At 35.3% G+C, this 19,815-nt stretch overlaps 1 protein-coding gene across 4 annotated transcripts in view; it reads right to left on the bottom strand.

Moving 5' to 3' along the window:
- The window catches only part of ITGAV (integrin subunit alpha V), a 104,690-nt gene that overhangs the window by 29,915 nt on the left and 54,960 nt on the right, over positions 1-19,815 (bottom strand). For 3 of the 4 annotated variants that reach the window (XM_037000244.2, XM_037000243.2, XM_073218552.1), the window contains 9 exons: positions 19,609-19,654; positions 17,065-17,190; positions 15,938-15,982; positions 15,100-15,143; positions 14,957-15,013; positions 12,752-12,804; positions 12,144-12,346; positions 9,182-9,373; positions 6,966-7,011 (listed from right to left, as the gene is read on the bottom strand). In XM_037000244.2, coding sequence (XP_036856139.1) covers positions 6,966-7,011; positions 9,182-9,373; positions 12,144-12,346; positions 12,752-12,804; positions 14,957-15,013; positions 15,100-15,143; positions 15,938-15,982; positions 17,065-17,190; positions 19,609-19,654 — 812 coding nt within the window. The remainder of the gene's footprint in view (positions 1-6,965; positions 7,012-9,181; positions 9,374-12,143; positions 12,347-12,751; positions 12,805-14,956; positions 15,014-15,099; positions 15,144-15,937; positions 15,983-17,064; positions 17,191-19,608; positions 19,655-19,815) is intronic. The other variant, XM_037000245.2, reaches the window with a different exon arrangement.

The following is a 19,815-nucleotide window of genomic DNA, read 5'->3' as shown; positions in this document are numbered from 1 at the left end:
AACAATATCCATATTATAGGGGTACCAGAAGAAGAGAGGAAAAGGGAAGGAAAGTGACTTTGAAGAAATAATTGCTGAAAACTGGCCCAAACTGGGGGAGGAAATAATCGAACAGACCACGGAAATACACAGAACCCCCAACAGAAGGGATCCAAGGAGGACAACACCAAGACATATAATAATTAAAGTGGCAAAGATCAAGGACAAAGAAAGAGTTTTAAAGGCAGCTAGAGAGAAAAAGGTTACCTATAAAGAAAAACCCATCAGGCTAACATCAGACTTCTCAACAGAAACCCTACAGGCCAGAAGAGAATGGCATGATATATTTAATGCGATGAAACAGAAGGGCCTTGAACCAAGGATACTGTATCCAGCATGACTATTATTTAAATATGATGGTGGGATTAAGTAATTCCCAGACAAACAAAAGCTGAGGGAATCTGCTTCCCACAAACCACCTCTACAGGGCATCTTACAGGGACTGCTCTAGATGGGAGCACTCCTAGAAAGAGCACAGAACAGAACACCCAACATATGAAGAATGGAGGAGGAGGAATAAGAAGGGAGAGAAGAAAAGAATCTCCAGACAGTGTATATAACAGCTCAATAAGCGAACTAAGTTAGGCAGTAAGATACTAAAGAGGCTAACCTTGAACCTTTGGTAAACACGAATTTAAAGACTGCAATGGCAATAAGTACATATCTCTCAATAGTCACCCTAAATGTAAATGGACTTAGTGCACCAATCAAAAGACACAGAGTAATAGAATGGACAAAAAAATCAAGACCCATCTATATGCTGCTTACAAGAAACTCACTTCAAACCCAAAGACATGCACAGACTAAAAGTCAAGGGATGGAAAAACATATTTCAGGCAAACAACAGCGAGAAGAAAGCAGGGGTAGCAGCACTAATATCAGACAAAATAGACTTCAAAACAAAGAAACTAACTAGATAAAGAAGGAAACTACATAATGATAAAGGGCTCAGTCCAACAAGAGGATATAACCATTCTAAATATATATGCAACCAACACAGGAGCACCAGCATATGTGAAACAAATACTAACAGAACTAAAGGGGAAACAGACTGCAATGCACTCATTTAAGGAGACTTCAACACACCACTCACCCCAAAGGATAGATCCACCAGGCAGAAAATAAGTAAGGACACGGAGGCACTGAACAACACAGTAGAATAGATGGACCTTATAGATATTTATAGAACTCTACATCTAAAAGCAACAGGATATACATTCTTCTCAAGTACACATGGAACATTCTACTGAATAGACCACATACAAGCCCACAAAAAAAGCGTCAGCAAAATCCAAAATATTCAAATTCTACCAACCAATTTTTCAGACCACAAAGGTATAAAAGTAGAAATAAGTTCTACAAAGAAAACAAAAAGGCTCACAAACACATGGAGGCTTAACAACATGCTCTTAAATAATCAATGGAACAACAAATTAAAATGGAGATCAAGGAATATATAGAAACAAATGACAACAACAACACAAAGCCCCAACTTCTGTGGAACGCAGCAAAAGCAGTCCTAAGAGGAAAGTATATAGTGTACCAGGCACACTTGAAGAAGGAAAAACAATCCCAAATGAATAGTCTAACATCACAATTATCGAAATTGGAAAAAGAAGAACAAATGAGGCCTAAAGTCAGCAGAAGGAGGGACATAATAAAGATCAGAGAAGAAATAAACAAAATTGAGAAGAATAAAACAATAGCAAAAATCAATGAAACCAATAGCTGGTTCTTTGAGAAAATGAACAATATAGATAAGCCTTTACCCAGACTTATTAAGAGAAAAAGAGAATCAGCATACATGAACAGAATCAGAAACAAGAAAGGAAAAATCATGAAAGACCCCATAGAAATACGAAGAATTATTAGAGAATACTATGAAAACCTATATGTTAATAAGCTGGAAAACCTAGAAGAAATGGAAAACTTCTTAGAAAAATACAACCTTCCAAGACTGACCAAGGAAGAAACACAAAATTTAAACAAACCAATTACGAGCAAAGAAATTGAAGCGGTAATCAAAAAACTACCTAGGAACCAAACGCCCAGACTAGATGGATTTACCTCGGAATTTTATCAGACATACAGAGAAGACATAATACCCATTTTCCTTAAAGTTTGCCAAAAAATAGAAGAGGAGGGAATACTCCCAAACTCATTCTATGAAGCCAACATCACCCTAATACCAAAACCAGGCAAAGACCCCACCAAAAAAGAAAATTACAGACCAATATGCCTGATGAATGTAGATGCAAAAATACTCAGTAAACTATTAGCAAACAGAATTCAACAGCATATCAAAAGGATCATACACCATGACCAAGTGGGATTCATCCCAGGGATGCAAGGATGGTACAACATTCAAAAATCCATCAACATCATCCACCACATCAACAAAAAGAAAGACAAAAACCACATGATCATCTCCATACATGCTGAAAAAGCATTTGACAAAATTCAACATCCATTCATGATAAAAACTCTCAGCAAAATGGGAATAGAGGGCAAGTACCTCAACATAATAAAGGCCATATATGATAAACCCACAGCCAGAATTATACTGAACAGCGAGAAGCTGAAAGCACTTCCTCTGAGATCGGGAACAAGACAGGGATGCCCACTCTCCCCACTGTTATTTAACATAGTACTGGAGGTCCCAGCCACGGCAATCAGACAAAACAAAGAAATACAAGGAAGCCAAATTGGTAAAGAAGAAGTTAAACTGTCACTATTTGAAGACGACATGATATTGTACATAAAAAACCCTAAAGACTCCACTCCAAAACTACTAGAACTGATATCGGAATACAGCAAAGTTGCAGGATACAAAATTAACACACAGAAATCTGTGGCTTCCCTATACACTAACAATGAACCAATAGAAAGAGAAATCAGGAAAACAATTCCATTCACAATTGCATCAAAAAGAATAAAATACCTAGGAATAAATCTAACCAAAGAAGTAAATGACCTATACTCTAAAAACTACAAGTCTCTCTTAAGAGAAATTAAAGGGGACACTAACAAATGGAAACTCATCCCATGCTCATGGCTAGGAAGAATCAATATCATCAAAATGGCCACCCTGCCCAAAGCAATATACAGATTTGATGCAACCCCTATCAAATTACCAGCAACATTCTTCAATGAACTGGAACAAATCATTCAAAAATTCATATGGAAACACCAAAGACCCCGAATAGCCAAAGCAATCCTGGAAAGAAGAATAAAGTAGGGGGATCTCACTCCCCAACTTCAAGCTCTACTATAAAGCCATAGTAATCAAGACAATTGGTACTGGCACAAGAACAGAGCCACAGACCAGTGGAACAGACTAGAGACTCCAGACATTAACCCAAACATATATGGTCAATTAATATTTGATAAAGGAGCCATGGACATACAATGGCAAAATGACAGTCTCTTCAACAGATGGTGCTGGCAAAACTGGACAGCTACATGTAGGAGAATGAAACTGGACCATTGTCTAACCCCATACACAAAAGTAAATTCAAAATGGATCAAAGACCTGAATGTAAGTCATGAAACCATTAAACTCTTGGAAAAAAACATAGGCAAAAACCTCTTAGACATAAACATGAGTGACCTCTTCTTGAACATATCTCCCCGGGCAAGGAAAACAACAGCAAAAATGAACAAGTGGGACTATATTAATCTGAAAAGCTTCTGTACAGCAAAAGACACCATCAATTGAACAAAAGGGAAACCTACAGTATGGGAGAATATATTTGTAAATGACAGATCAGATAAAGGCTTGACGTCCAAAATATATAAAGAGCTCACACACCTCAACAAACAAAAATCAAATAATCCAATTAAAAAATGGGCAGAGGAACTGAACAGACAGTTCTCCAAAAAAGAAATACAGATGGCCAATAGACACATGAAAAGATGCTCCACATCACTAATTATCAGAGAAATGTAAATTAAAACTACAATGAGATATCACCTCACACAAGTAAGGATGGCTGCCATCCAAAAGACAAACAAGAAGAAATGTTGGCGATGCTGTGGAGAAAGGGGAACCCTCCTACACTGCTGGTGGGAATGTAAATTAGTTCAACCATTGTGGAAAGCAGTATGGAGATTCATCATAATGCTCAAAACAGACTTACCATTTGACCCAGGAATTCCACTCTTAGGAATTTACCCTAAGAACGCAGCAATCAAGTTTGAGAAAGACAGATGCACCCTTCTGTTTATCGCAGCACTATTTACAATAGCCAAGAATTGGAAGCAGTCTAAATGTCCATTGGTAGATGAATGGATAAAGAAGATGTGGTACATATACACAATGGAATACTACTCAGCCATAAGAAGAGGTCAAATCCTACCATTTGCAACAACAATGGATGGACCTGGAGGGTATTATGCTCAGTGAAATAAGCCAAGCGGAGAAAGAGAAATACCAAATGATTTCACTCATCTGTGGAGTATAAGAACAAAGGAAAAACTGAAGGAACAAAACAGCAGTGGAATCACAGAACCCAAGAATGGACTAACAGTTCCTGTGTGTTGACCTCCAATGAGTTCTACACAATGGTATAAAGGGCATATCAAAGTGTGGGCAAACGGTCTGTTTGTGTTTATACAGAGGATCAAAGCCTAATTTGGCTACCCAGAAAATGAACTAAGATACGATATGAAGAAGAACTTCCAACATCAGCACTCTCTGGAAGAGTCATACCAGAAGATGATCATCAAAAAACCTCAACAAAGATCCAGGTGATGCTGCAGTTGTGGCTGCATTCATCCCACCGGTTCCTGGAGTTGCCATTGGAATAAAGAAGTAGATATGTAAGCTGGCCTGTGCATACAGTAAAACAACAAATTTGACTGGATCTATACTGTTGGAACTCAACCAAGAATTAGGAGAAGTGCAAGTTGTAGTGCTCCAAAATCTTACAACTACAGACTATCTACTATTAAAAGAACATATGGGATGTGAACAGTTCCCAGGAATGGGTTGTTTTAATTTGTCTGATTTCTCTCAGACTGTTCAAGTATAGTTGGACAATATCCATTATATCATAGACAAATTTTCACAAATGCCTAGGGTGCCTAATTGGTTTTCTTGGCTTCACTGGAGATGGCTGGTAATTATAGATCTGCTTTGGTTATGTAACTGTATTCCTATTATATTAATGTCTGTGCGCAATTTAATTAGTAGTTTAAAACCTATACATGCTTAAGTTACTCTACAAGAAGATATGTCAAAGAAATAATCAATCTTCCCATGTTTTCTTCTGTCTGCTACCTCTATAGCTTTTCTCCTTCCTTCCTAATTACAACCCTTAAATAGAATTCGTGCCTCATATCGAATTCACCGAGTATCATAACTCCTCTAAGTGGTAAAGATACCTCAAGACAAATGCTGGGCATAGAAGCCACAGGGCATAAACCTGCAAAGAAGTAAAAAGCTAACCTTGTCAAACAATATGGCTTCTCTCTCACTTACCAACTTTACATGTCCCTGTATGGCCCTGGAAGATGACTGGTTAGCCAGAGACGGGTAAGATTCCTCAAGGGAGGAACAACCTAAGACAGGCACAGTCGCAGGGGGGCCATCAGGTGAGAAATTAGGGATCAACAGAGGTGAGGCTTAGAACCTCACCCCCCCTGTTTTTTGAGAGAAATCTTCTGCATCCGTGGATGTATTATTGCCCTTGTCTAGCTTGGATTAACACATAGTCTACAGGCACACACCTGATCATCTACATTTGCTTTCTTACAACACTAAACTATGTTTTCTACCTTTATCTTGCATCTACCTACCACTTCAGCATTTTATTTAAAAATAATAAGAATAATACTAATAAAGGGAGAAATGTGGGATTCACATATAAATCAAGTATAAAAATCAAATGAATATTCATATTTGACCTGATTGTTTATAGTTCATAATGAGTGATCAAAACCAAAAGTTTTTGTGATGACTGCCCTTGTACTGTTCACCGTGTAAGAACTTATTCACTATGTAAGAATTTGTTCACCATGTAAGAACTTGTTCGTTATGCTTCAGAAGATTGGAGACTGATGAAAGTTAGGCTTGGGGTGGATTAATGATTGTGCATTGAGCATTGACTCCCCTATACAGAATTTTATTGTTGTTAACAACCATTTGATCAATAAATATGAGAGATGCCTTCTAAAAAAAAAAAAAAGTCAAACAATAAATTAAACACAGTTTTCCAGAGTTCAGACGCACAGGGTTAAACTCTGTACAAAAATACAGTGGTCTCGGGTCAGTGTGGCTGTGTCATCATGATAAACCCAGGAATCTGTATGGACACACACTGCCCCGAGAGCCACCATCAGCTTGACCCACCGTAGACTCCATTACGTGGTGCCAAGGTTAGGTGTTCCACCGTGCATAAATGCAGTCCACAGAAGAGTGAATACCTTAATCTACTTGGGATGCCAGAAGTATTCTAAGGCATGAGTTATTGAGGAATATGGGGAATAACTGGAAATACCTATGAATCTGGATTTATGTATATTGCTTTAATGAAAATGCTCATTTTGGGAGACATTAATATTGCCCTTGTGGTCACAGAATACTGTGGCACAAACACCAAGTTAATTTCTTGCCTCTTAGAGAAAAATGTAAACTCACAATTTTTAAAGAGTGACTTAAAACAAAGATATCTTTGAACAGAATTTAAAGAACAAAGAGGGACAACTTTGAGTGTTTTTCTAAATTAAAAATCTACTGCTTTCTTTAGTTAAGGATCTACTTATACCTGCCTTACTACTTTCCTATAGCAAATCTTGAAGAGAAAGAACAAATTTTGTCATTACTTAAAGAAAACTAAACTGAAATTCAAACAGTGGTGCTTAACTATAAAACTTTCAAATAATTCAGAATATTCCTATATTACAGGATATGGAAACACACTCACCTGTATAATACAGCTCTGTCTACACCAAAAGCTCCTACAATGAGGTCTTAAAAGAGAGTAGGAAAAGCATGTTAATAATAACAATTACTGTGGTTTTTAAAATTCACATACCATCTTATAAAACTTTCAGTGCATATAATAAAGATTTAGAGAGAAGTCTTAAAACTATTCCCTATTATGTGGTTGGTTAAAAGATAACACTTAAAAGGTTAAAGTATGCAAAAGCTCCAAATAATCTACCAACAAAGGCAAATGCTCATCATAAAATGAATCTTTCAACCAATCAGACATGAATCTTTTTGATGGATACTTAGTCAAAATCAGCAATAATAAGTAAATACCACACAAATACACATATACAAAGCTGTATAGGTGCCTGTGGATTTCACAATTTCATTGTAAACTTAAAAAAAAATGTAATCATTTTGTTTCAAAAACAAAACAAAACCAAAAAGGCACATTATTACATGTACTTAGAGTATTTAGAATGAGAGCGGATAGCATTCAACTCAATAAGAACTGAATGAATTAGTTTTCATATGTAGCTGGTACAACTGATTCAGTGAAGAAAAAATGAAATCAGAGTTTTCTCACAGTAAACGCAAGCTGTATTTGAGGAAGCCCTCTCTAAGTAGAAAAGCATGTGAGGAACCATACAGACAGGTAAATTAGGTTACATAAAAATTAAGAACTTCTTCATGCCCAAAAAGGCAAGTGTGACAAACTGAGAAATATGTCCTGTAACTGTTAAGAAGTTAATGTCCTCAGTATTTAAGGCACTCTCACAAGTAAAATAAAATAAAATTAATGAGAGAAAAGAAAAATAATATTCCAATAGAAATGGAGAGAAAAAGATGTAAGAAGTAAATTCACAAAATATATATATGCAAATAAAATTGTTTATTCTAATAATCAAAAACTTCAAATTAAAATAACATTATCCACCTCTCACACAGTTTAAAGTTATCTTAAAAGTAACAAGTGACAAAAGATAACACGTGTAGGCACAAATGTGGGAAAATGATCACTCACTACTGGTGACTAAAAAAGTTGCAAAGCCTTCTTTTGGAGGGAGTGAGATTGTAATTGGACAGTATGTATCAACAGCCTTAAAGAAAAACAAAGGCACACATCTGACAGCAATTCTAGAATTCTTATCCTAAGGAAAAACGGGTTTGCATGAGAATCATATACAAGGACATAAGTGCCCCAAATATACTTAAATAAGGTACAACACAGTCATCTGATAGAACGGAAAACATAAAATTCATGTTTTAGGAGAAGAATGATTAATATAGGAAATGTGTCTTATACTTTAAGTGAATAAAATATGGTTTTAACAGTAACAGTGCATAACACATAATTCTACTTTGTTTTAAAAAAATGTGTGAATGCACTGGAAAAAAAGATTCAGACATATGCCTGGCTGTGTTTTCTAAAAGTTCTGTAACAAACATATTGCATTTATAACCAAAAATCTCTTGAAATAATACTACCATATATAAAAATCAATCTCAAATCCCATTTCTAAAAGCTCTTCTACATCTATATTGAGTTCATATTAACTGTTTCAACAACAAAGGTCATCCACATTTTCTGCACTGCATTTCATTTACAGAATAGATCCACTATGATCCCAGATCCATTATTATACTCCAAAGTATTTAAGAGCCAAAAAAGTCCTCACTTCCTGCGTTGGCTCAAACCAATGGGCAATGTTGGGCAAATCACTTTTCTCCATCTCTTTTCTTATCCAGAAAATGGTATAATAATGAGCTGAGCTAGATTATATTCCTCACCAACCTTACTGGGAGATTTAAATTGAGATAATATATGATTTAAAAATCATGATTAGTCGAGTCCAAAAAATTGCTAGACCATTCAAAACAACAGAAACAATTGTTGACATTTAACAACTTAGAATGAGCATTTACTTTTGCTTATGCTTCTGCAGTATTTTCCTCTGACATTTCATTACAGACTTAAAAAAGAAAAAAAAGAAAAACTCAGAGTATGTGTTTTACATTAGAAGCTCCCAGGAAATGGAGCTGTCTTTGATTCAATCCCCTTTAGTAACAAGAGTACAGTAGGGGCTTGCACAAAACTTAATATATTGAACTGAAATGATTTATAACATTAAGTCAAGAGAGCAATAGGACTATTTGCCATTAGGAGTAAAAAAATCTAAGAAACTTTCTGTGTTTCTAGGAAAGCACCTGGATATCCATTTTTGTCTATATCCGTGGCCCCTTTCATTGAATAGCCAAAGCTTGGTGGCATGCTCCGAGCAGCCCACTTCCCTTCGAGGATTTGAGATGGTACCGAATTCAAGCCTGTTGATCTCCCATTGAAAATATAAACAATTCCTTTTTTATCTTCACCTCCATATGGAGCAGCAATTGCAATATCTGTGGGGAAAAAGGAGGGGAAGGGGAAAGAGACGGTGATAAGTAAAAACAGGAAGAAGGGGAAAGGGGAGGAAAGCAGAAAGGAGAGGAGGCAGCCCGGGGCAGAGATAAGGAAGTCTTAGTACTTATGTATATGGAGATATCTTAATACAGGTTTGCTGTTAGAAAGTTCACATTGCACCACTTCTATCTACTCTTGCCCCTATATTCCATTCTCCTCCAAATTGCCAAATGTTAGTATCACATCACCTCCCTTTAAAAATCTTTCCACTGTTTCCCAAAGCATCTAAATGTTATCTGGTTTGTCCACTCATTCCTTCCCCTCCTTACTCCACAGCCCCCCATTCCCCTTTCTTACCCTTACTCACTCTTCCTACCAATCCTGGCCTTCTTCTGTTTCTTAAACACATTGAACTAGTTCCCATTTCTGGGTTTATGCTTGCTTTTCCTTCTGCCTTAATGCCTCTGGCTCAGGGGTCTAAGCTTTGCTTCTTCTGTTTGTCCAAATCATAGATCAAATGTCATCTTCTCAGAGAAGTCTTCCCTGGCCACACTATGAAACAATGACTCTCCCCTCTCGACTCTCCCCTCTCGATCACACTCTCTGTAGGCATTCTATCCCATTACCTTGACCTTTTTTATTTTATTTTAACCCAGCCTTTATCATTACCTGAATTTCCCCATTATGTGTTTACTCTATGGTTCCTCCACAAAACATTTTATGAGATACCAGCCATTCCCAACACCCTCAATTTCCTTAGACATCCTCTAAGACATCAAAGACACTTTGATCTCTTATGTAAGACCGTTATGCCCAGGGGTATTTTAAACACTGCAATGATTACATTCTAGTGTTCACTTGTACATAAAAGTTGCCTCTACTGATGCTAAATTCCTTAAAGACATGGAAAGGCTCTATCTTAGTACTCAGTCCAGTGCTTGGCCTGCAGTAAGCACCAACTGAGAGTCCATTTTCCTTAAAAAGAAAGTAGCATTTAAGTTATGTGAGAGTCCTTCTTTATCCTTTGTTAAGTTTCAAAAGAAAAGCATAACTTCTAAATTGACCACATACATTAAGTATTTATTAAAATACAATTTTCCAACAGAAGATGGCTCTAATGTCGAGAAATCACTAAGTAAAAATTACCTTTAACTTTTCTAAAATTTTCATTATTTCATACATTTTAATAATATCTTCTCTTAATAATATCTGTCCAGTCTGGAGAGTCCTACTTTTCATTCAAATAACTTCCTCCTTTGATCATTTCAGTTGCTCTCTGCTATGTTTTTTTCCCCTCTGTCCTTCTGCAGGGGTATTGGCAAAAAAGGCACATAACTGTGGAACGCAACTTTCTTGTTGTTTTCTCAGTATCTCTCTTGATGATAACTAGGGTTTTTGCATTAAGTGGAAGGGAGGAATATAGGAGCAACAGCATAACAAAGGGTAAATCTCATGAGCTCTGAACAAAGAAAAGACCCAGGTTATAATAGTTCACTTTGAATATAAACTATACATACATATAAACTATGAGTTTATGCATACATATATAAATATGGCTTAGATCAAGTTCCACTGAAGACATTACATTCACAATCTCCCATTTGGAACAATCAGTGAGACCCTAGGAGAAACTGTGGGAGAACAAAGTTATCCTCTACGGTATCTCTAACAGTAAAGTCTCTTCGTAAAATATCAGTGTTTTTCAGCTGTTGTTTAGAATTGTTATGTTCACAAATAATACATTTAATGAAAATATAGAAAGCAGGTTGAGATGTTGGCTGGATCAGGATATTGAGAAGATGCTCTATAAAGTGGCTAAAATATCCTCAAAACAAAGTGACAGTAAACTTGTCCAGGCTCTCCGCCCAGCTATAGTAAGAGCTCATTAAACTTATTCAAGGTTGCACCTCACATTTGGCCCTGTGTTTGCAAGGTAGCTTTTGTTATCAATAAGTAATGGTTTGATCTGTTCTCTGGTATTCTTTTCAAGTTCTATTTTGAACTTTATACCAGAGTTCCATTTGATTTATGTTAAATTCTCTTGGTATATTTATAATATACATTTATATATCATTTATATGTATTTAAATGTATGAGTTTATCAACTGTCTATTTTGTGGTCTCTAGAAAGGTTTTTAATAGTATTCTTTTTAAAAAAACTTGGCAATTTGTAATACATATTTTATTGTGTAGTGAAAGCCAATTTTGATCTTTTATCTACAGCTATTTATTAAATTATTACATGGGACTATTATAAAACAATTATACTTTTGATATGCCCCCATGAAGGGAGATATCACTTCCCTTAGAATAACTTAGACAGCCATAACAGACTTACGGCTTTAAAATTATTAATGGCAAATCATACCTTTAATACCTTAGAGTTTGCAACACTTTGACAATGTGCCTCCAAGCATTTTTTACACTTGTATCTAAATGGACAGCAGAGGGCACTCCTGCAAAGCAGGACAGAGACAGAAAATGACCAGGTCACCTGGACTTCCCCAGAATGCAGGTTTCCTTTCAGAAATTAAGCAGCCAAAAACCTAATGAGGCTGCATGAATAATACGAATTGAGTTTTGAAATTTTTGCTCCGATTGTTAAAAAAAAAAAGAGTAATCTGTCACTTAACTGGAGATGTCACTACTATCACTCAAATCCTTTCCAGAAGGAGGTCTGCTCACATAAACTTCTACAGATGAGGGTACAGGATTTTACAGTTGGACACAGATAATGAGGGGCTCACAGTTGCTGAACTCTGATCTTACCACTGAAGCCATCCTGGTCCAGATCTCCCAAAGGTGCTATGGCACTGCCAAACCTCGCGAAGACCTCAAACCCATTCAACTTGGTGGTCTGGAATTCTCCCGAAGCTCTCTGCAGAGACACTGAGACCTGCCCTACTTCTTGGAGTTTGCCGTCAGAACCACGATCCATGAAGAGAGGTGCTCCAATAAACACATCTGCAAAACTAAAAGAAAAGAATATTTTTCACTAAAGCATGATTAAATTCCATCTGATTATTAGTCATTTCCTTTCTTATTAGAAGTCAGTTTCCCCCTCTTTCCACATCTCTCACAGCCACACCAAAGCAAAAAATGATCATTTCAAATTTAATCCTTTCTGCAACACATTTAAGAAACTGTAAGTAATTCACAAAAATCACTTTATTCCTTCATATTATAAAAGCTATTGAAAGGAATTATGAACAACACAGAAGTTTTCTAGCAGTTGATAAGGCTGCTTCAAAGTGGTTCCTTAAGTAGAAAGATTAGCCAGGAGGGGACATAAAAATTGAGAAAAAAATGCTTAGTTTTAGTAAAACGTTCATAAACATGAAAGGAAAACTGTTTCTGGAAGTATTTTTTAAACTTACTTATCCCCATTAATGTCAGTGGCAGCGACAGAAAATCCAAAATATGCAGCCATCTGTATAACAAAATGAAAATGAAATGTTTACATTTCATCCAACTACTTCAGACAACTAATATTTGTAGTATGTTTATCAAGTAGAAAGGGCTATTGTTTTCTGTGCATATACTGCTTCAATCTAAATTTCTTCTCTTTTGTTTACTCTACCAACACAGTGACAATCAGATAATGAAGCTCGTTTATTTTCTGGGCAAAACATATCCCATGTTTACCATTTCAGTGTCTTCAACACATGCCATGTAAGTCCAAATACAATCAATGCTCCTTCCTAGACCTAACCTATTCTTTCCTCTCTGCTACCCAAAAGATGCCAGATACACACTATCAGAAAGATGCAGAGGCACAAACAGATGTTTTAATTGAGCCCAAGAAGTTATAAATGGAAGTCTATGCAATAAAGATAATAGATAATAATTATTAACAGATCACAACTGGTGCTCTCTATGTGAAACTCCGGTTACTCTAAAGCAACTACTGCTTGGGACCATATGGAATGAGCTCATTTTGTCTCACATCTCAATTGATGACGACTTCCTGTGGGTCTGCTCTTGAATTACACATAGTATGGATGTTTCTGGGTTTATGACAGGCTTAATAAGTGGACGGAGAAGGAATGTCCTCTCTCCCACCATAGGAGAATGCTGGTCATCACAAAGAAAGCAGCCTGGCTGGAAATAATGTGAAAAAGGAAAGTTCTAAAGATAGCCCAACATTCAAAGCAAAACCAGGAGAGATGACAAGTTAAAGATGAACTAAGGTGAAAAATGAGTCAACAAACCAAAGAGAGGAAAGTTAGCAGAGCTTCCAAAATTTGATTAGCTGAGCTATCGGGAGGAAATGTAAGGGAGGGTCCTACATTATCCACTTTGGGTTGACATAGCAGGATTGAGAAAAAGAAAGGCACAGTCTGTATTCAATTATAAGATGACAGCATGTATGATAAAGTATATCAAATATTGATGTGTTGACCAGAATCTAACAGAATAAATACTCTTCCTGGGCTGCCTGAAAGTGTAAAGGAAGAAAGACATTTACTGAGGAAGTTTCACCTGGCCACCATGACTGTAATATTTGATTCTTACTTCAACCCCATGAAGAGGTTACCAGTATCCCCATTTTATAAATGAGCCACCAGATTTATAGTGGTAATCCACTGAAATGAATGGTGTATGGAGAGCCTGGGTCTGTCCTAACTTTGTGAATAGGGTCTGTCCTATTTTATGTTTTTCCCCCATAAAATAACTTGGAGGGAACATAGAAAGCCTCACGGAATGCATGCACCATGATCCAGAGCCCACACAAGAAGATGCCTGACATGAAGAAGTCACAGCCACACAAACGAATAACCACCCCTGTCACAACCCTACTGGCCTGTCAACTACATGCCACTCCATGCTGTGCATCAACTCAAACTGCCACACAAATGGGAAGAGATTTCCAGGGACTATCATCAGTCCAAGTCCTTATTCTATCACTTCTCTCGTGAAACCCAACAATCTCTACTGAACAATAAGTGGACTTGAATCCTGGATCTGCAAACTAGGAGACATTTGTTTTTATTGTACCTACTGGTTAATTTTTCCTTTATCATTTCTAACTTGTCATTTAATTCTGAGACATATAATACAGGATATTATTAAATAACTATATATAGAGGATGTCTAGTACTACTTGACTTTTTAACTAAAGAATGTTTTATTTCATGCACAAATGAAGTTTACTTATAGTATCTATAATACACGCACCTCTGCCATGCTTTGCTTTGTATCTAGTAAAATTAAAAGGCATAAATCATTCCTTAAAGGAAATTTTAATGTCATCAGCATAGTAAAAGAAAGTTTCCGTGGTTGTGTGTGTGTGTGACATGTTCATGTGCAATTTGAGTATTTCCTTGAAAAAACAAAAACAAGCCATAATATGCAATTACAAAAGGCTTTGCGTATGCAAATTATTTTGGTTATCGTTAAAACCAAGGTGAACTTTTTAAAGCTCATTTTATATTTATAATATTGAATATAAAACCAGTATTCCTTATATATTATATACTAAACCATTATGATATTGCCATGAAGAAGTTTTCAGACATTAGGAAATGCTGGTGTTAAACTGCTAAGTGAAAAAAAAAACACACAACACTTTAAAAGCATACCTGCTCACCAGTGAAATTGTGTAAGGAGGACATGTTTTTCCCATCATAAATATAAACCTATATAGGAAAAATGAAAATATATGAGATACAGTAAAATATAAGATACCCAATAAATTTTTAAAAACACCTTTTAATTTTCCTACCATTCCCAAAGTCCTTGCTGCTCTTGGAACTCCTGAAACAAAGTCTGAAAAGAAAACACGTAATTACTCATTTTTAAGACCAACACTGGAAACTGCAGGAGGCAGTAGATATGTCAGAAAGCTTTAAGTCTTGTGTTGTTATTTCAGTAGCAAGTAAGTGAGAGATTTTTTAAAAAGTGGTACTCCATAATAATGCAGTACTCCAGTTTTTAATCACAAAATCAAATGCTTATGAAATATAGAAAGCTTTATGAGGATCCTCAAATAAATGCATGCATGCCCTCAAGGAATGTATAATCTTGCTAAAAGGAGAGATTAGATAGGGTGACCTAAGAACGAAGAGAAGCTCTGCTTCACAGTTACACATAATACAGAACAAACTGAACCAGGGTAGAGGTGTCAGTGGCACAAGAATGTGATCAGAACAGATAAATTCTATGATTCCTAAACTGAGCTCTGCAGGAAGATGGATGGACAGAGAGAGGAAGGGGTCCCTTACAGACAGAACCCAGAAAGTCACAAATTATATCTGAAGAAAGAAGAAACTAAGCCTCCCCAAGACTGCATTTGCTGGAAGCAAAAGGAGCTGAAGACACTGGGACGGCAGCGGCTGGAAAGAACAGGTGGGAGGAGACCACCGCCCCCGCAGCGGCAGCTGCTAGACTTTAATGGAGACCAAGCTGCCATCCACATACGAACATCTCCCTTATTTCTCCTGTTATATTCCATAATAGTAGTTTCAAAACTCTTTAACTCCTGAAATTCCTCAATGCAACGTTTCAAATGTTTAGTCTACACTTGTAAAAAAAGGGATTAAATATATCCAAGTGCATCATACCATCTATGCCATCACCATTGAAATCCCCGACGGCCACCGAGTAACCTAAATGGGGAACCAAAGGTGAAACTCCATCAGGGCAGGAACAGTTACCTTCACACACTTGCTGAGTAGGCTTTGCTCAAAAATATTCTCAAGCAATTCCTTTAGTTACACAGTATGTTGTCCTCTAGTGTTAAGAGATGCATATATATATATGAGATAAATGAATCTTAAAGGAAATAATTGAGCCTAGTACTCAAATAGTGTATCTCTATTAGAAAAACAAGAACGTTTTATAAATTTTACAAGAGTCACTTAAAAAGAGGGTAAATTTCTCACAGATACAGAGACTAGACTGATGATTGCCAGAGGTGGTAGGGGGGTGAAAGGTACAAACTTCCAGTCACAAGATAAATAAACAATGGGAATGTATAGCATGGTGCCTATGGTTAATAATACTGTACCATATATTGAAAGTTGCTGAAAAGTAGATCTTAACAGTTCTCATCATAAAGAAAAAAAATTGTAACTGTGTGGTGATGGACTTTAACTACTTGTGGTAATCATCTTGCAATGTATACAAATACTGAATCATGTTGTATACCTGTAACTAATATAATGTTATAGGTCATTTTTTAAAAAGGCATCTTAGCAATTCATCAATAAAGGAGCAAACAAATAAAACATTTTCTCAATCAGCAAAGCACTACTTCTCTCAGGTGTTACTTGGATTATGGATAGGAGAAACTTAGAGAGAACAAAGGATTAAAAAATCCTAAAAACCAAAGTTTAACAAGGTGAGTAACAGTGAATAAAAGTGCAAGGTCAGACAGCCTGGGTTTGAATCTCAGAACAGTAAGTTCTAAGCGAGTGACTTTAGGCAAGTTATTGTGCCTCTTTGTTCCTCATTTTCTTTACCGACAAAATGGGAATAACAACATATTTTAAAGATAATCTATTATTATCATTGTATAAATAATCTCTTAAATTTTAGCTACTGAAAAAGTATGCAGTTAACAATTTGAAATTGCATGTTCTTTATCTTTTAAAAAAACTTTAATCAATTTCACAGAAACCAGTTCCCTACTTGAAGCAGCACATAAAGTACAGGACTAATACACCATCCCTATTTTGGTTTTACCTACCCAAATAACTGTCATCAAAAATAGCTTGCGCAGTCCGGGTTGCTAACTGGTTATTATACTTGATGCTGTAAACTTTGGGGTCATATTTAGATACAATTTCCGCCACTTGATCTGAAATAAGCTGACCTGAAAAAGTGCATATAAAATAAGTTTCTAATGAGAATTTTATGATGCAGATGGATGGCACCTGCATGAAAGAAAACAGCATTAGATATTAGTATTTCTAATTTTCAGCCTTAAATAACTCTTCATAATACTAAATTTGAAACGATATTTTTTAAGCAATTATTTCTTTTCAAGCTAGTACTTAAAATTAGTCTCTGCTAATAAACAAAAATTTATGAATATAGGATATCTCATAATTCAGTAAAAAAATCAATGTTAATAAAATGTAGTAATAATATCAAGGGCTGTTTCCCAACCAAAGCCATTAAAAAATGAAAAACCTACTGAAATAATTGAATGCTTTTGCCTTTAGAATAAGAATAATTTGGTTCAACTGATTTTCTTTTCAATGAGCTACTTGGATACCTTTATGAAGCAGCCTGAATGGCTGAGTTCACCATTCTTCACAACCTTATTACACAAGAAATCTAGATAACTACATAAAATCGTATTATCCCCCTACCCCAAGAAAGTTTGCTGATTTATCAAATGTCATCTACATAACATGGGGAAAATAACTTCTTCATTTCTTCTGTTTTAGAAAGAAATTCATAATAGCTAAAGTTTTCAGTCCTGTTCCAATCTGTCCAGTCACCCAGGTTGACTCTCTAGAGGAAAAAGCACTTTCTATCTGGGTCACTGCTTATCCTCTGTGCCTAAACTAAACAGTACTTAACACAGAAGGAATTCAGTAAGTATTTCTTGAATGAAAGAACATAAGAAAAGTCATCATCTCTTTGGAATAAAACAACGTTATCAGTTTACTTTTACAGAAACAATTTTGAGATCTATGAAAAATTCATTCTAACACTACCTGCTTTTAATCATATTAAAACAAAATTTCCTCTGCCCAACCACTGAGTCTTTTGTTACATATTCTAGACCATTATAACAAAACTCCAGTGAACATAGTATCAATAGTATCTATAGCTGTCCTAATTTATAATAAATAGGAATGCATACATTGTATAATATGCAAGGTGTTAAAAAAACAAGTCATTTAAATATGTTTACTGCTGTGTATCTTAAAATGACAGCTTTAACAAGCAATCCTGACTAAGAATCACAAAAACCTGTCTTTGGTCCCCAGGCACGCTCATCAGACACTTCCCTTCCTCCACTGAATGCCATACCTTGCAGTAAGGAAGAAAAATATATCCATGTTTTTTAATTAGAAAGTGTTAATATCTATTTTCTCATATACAATTAGAACTGCTATTTTTGGTTTCATTTTAAAACGGTAAAACTCAATTATAATTTTCCAAATCATTTCATTTTCCAACAGATGTATAATTCATAGAAATTCAAATTTTAGTGTTAGTATGTCTCACATCCTGATATATCTTTGCCTGATTTTTCTCTTCTTTCTCTCCTTTGCCACCCCTTTCAACTTATAAGTAAAATTCTCATTTCTCATTCCTTCTTACTTTCCTTCAGCAAATCTCTTTCTTTAGCTTTTCTTTCTAAAAAGCAAAAGCAAGTATGGGTTCTCCTATAGAGAAGCATAGTGTAAAATACAGAAGTAAAATTCATAATTAGAAAGTACTTCCAAATTAATAGTCATAGTTTTTTCCAGTTCTTCCAAATACTCATAATGCTTGAATACCAGAATGCCAATAAATAAGAGTTCTGACCATGTAAACAGCACTTTTTGGCAGAAAATAAATAGGTGAATGTATTAGTTACATAAATAATTGTGTACATATTTAATGATAAATTAAATATAAAGTAAGCAAATATGCAGATTTAGTTACCTATTTTCAAACTGCAGCAAATAATGATCTATACTATTCATTTGTTCAAATGGCAATTTTATTAGGTTTCCCAGAATGCCTGAAAAATCTAGTGTTTTATCTTTACATCAATGCCAGTCTAATTACATTCTTTTGAAACTTAGTAAGATCCTCTATTTTAAAAACTCCCCAAAACACAAAGAAATCATTCTTGATGTCAGTGATTAATGAAAAAATAACCATTTAAATATTGTTAACGAGCAAACTCAAAATATTTTCAAAACCATGAGCTTTCAGAATGCCAGAATTTGCCCATTACAGGTCAGTTCCACATACTTTTTGATGTTTAAATCACAAACTCTAAAGTACAGAGATGGAGAAGTACATACCACAGGCAATAAAAGTAAATTACTTTAAATTACTTTGTAAGTTTACTTTTAAAATACTGTATAAAAATACATTATAAAATGTTATTTTTTATATATATCTCATTATAAATTGATGTTATAGTTCTTTTTAAAAATAGAATAATTGTGTTTTTCCATTTCATTCTTTAAATAGTTTGAAAAATCTCATAGGCACATTATAAGCCAGGTGCGTCTGAAAACACAATCATTACTGGGTAATTTAAAAAATATTAACCTACCTTGCCAATAAAAGCTACCAGGACCCCCAAGAAGTACTCTATCAGCCTAGATTAAATTTAAAAAAAAAAGATACAGTTTAAAAAATAGGTAGACTTAAAAACTGAAAGCAATGTAATAAATATAAAAATATATAAAATATAAATGTAAATAAATATATATACACATGTATATATATATATGACACATATGTTATGGCAAAATCATAA

This window comes from Manis javanica, chromosome 12 (assembly GCF_040802235.1).
Source record: "Manis javanica isolate MJ-LG chromosome 12, MJ_LKY, whole genome shotgun sequence".
NCBI lineage: Eukaryota > Metazoa > Chordata > Mammalia > Pholidota > Manidae > Manis > Manis javanica.
Note: the sequence above shows the minus strand (reverse complement) of the source record. Positions and strands in the feature narration are given on the sequence as shown.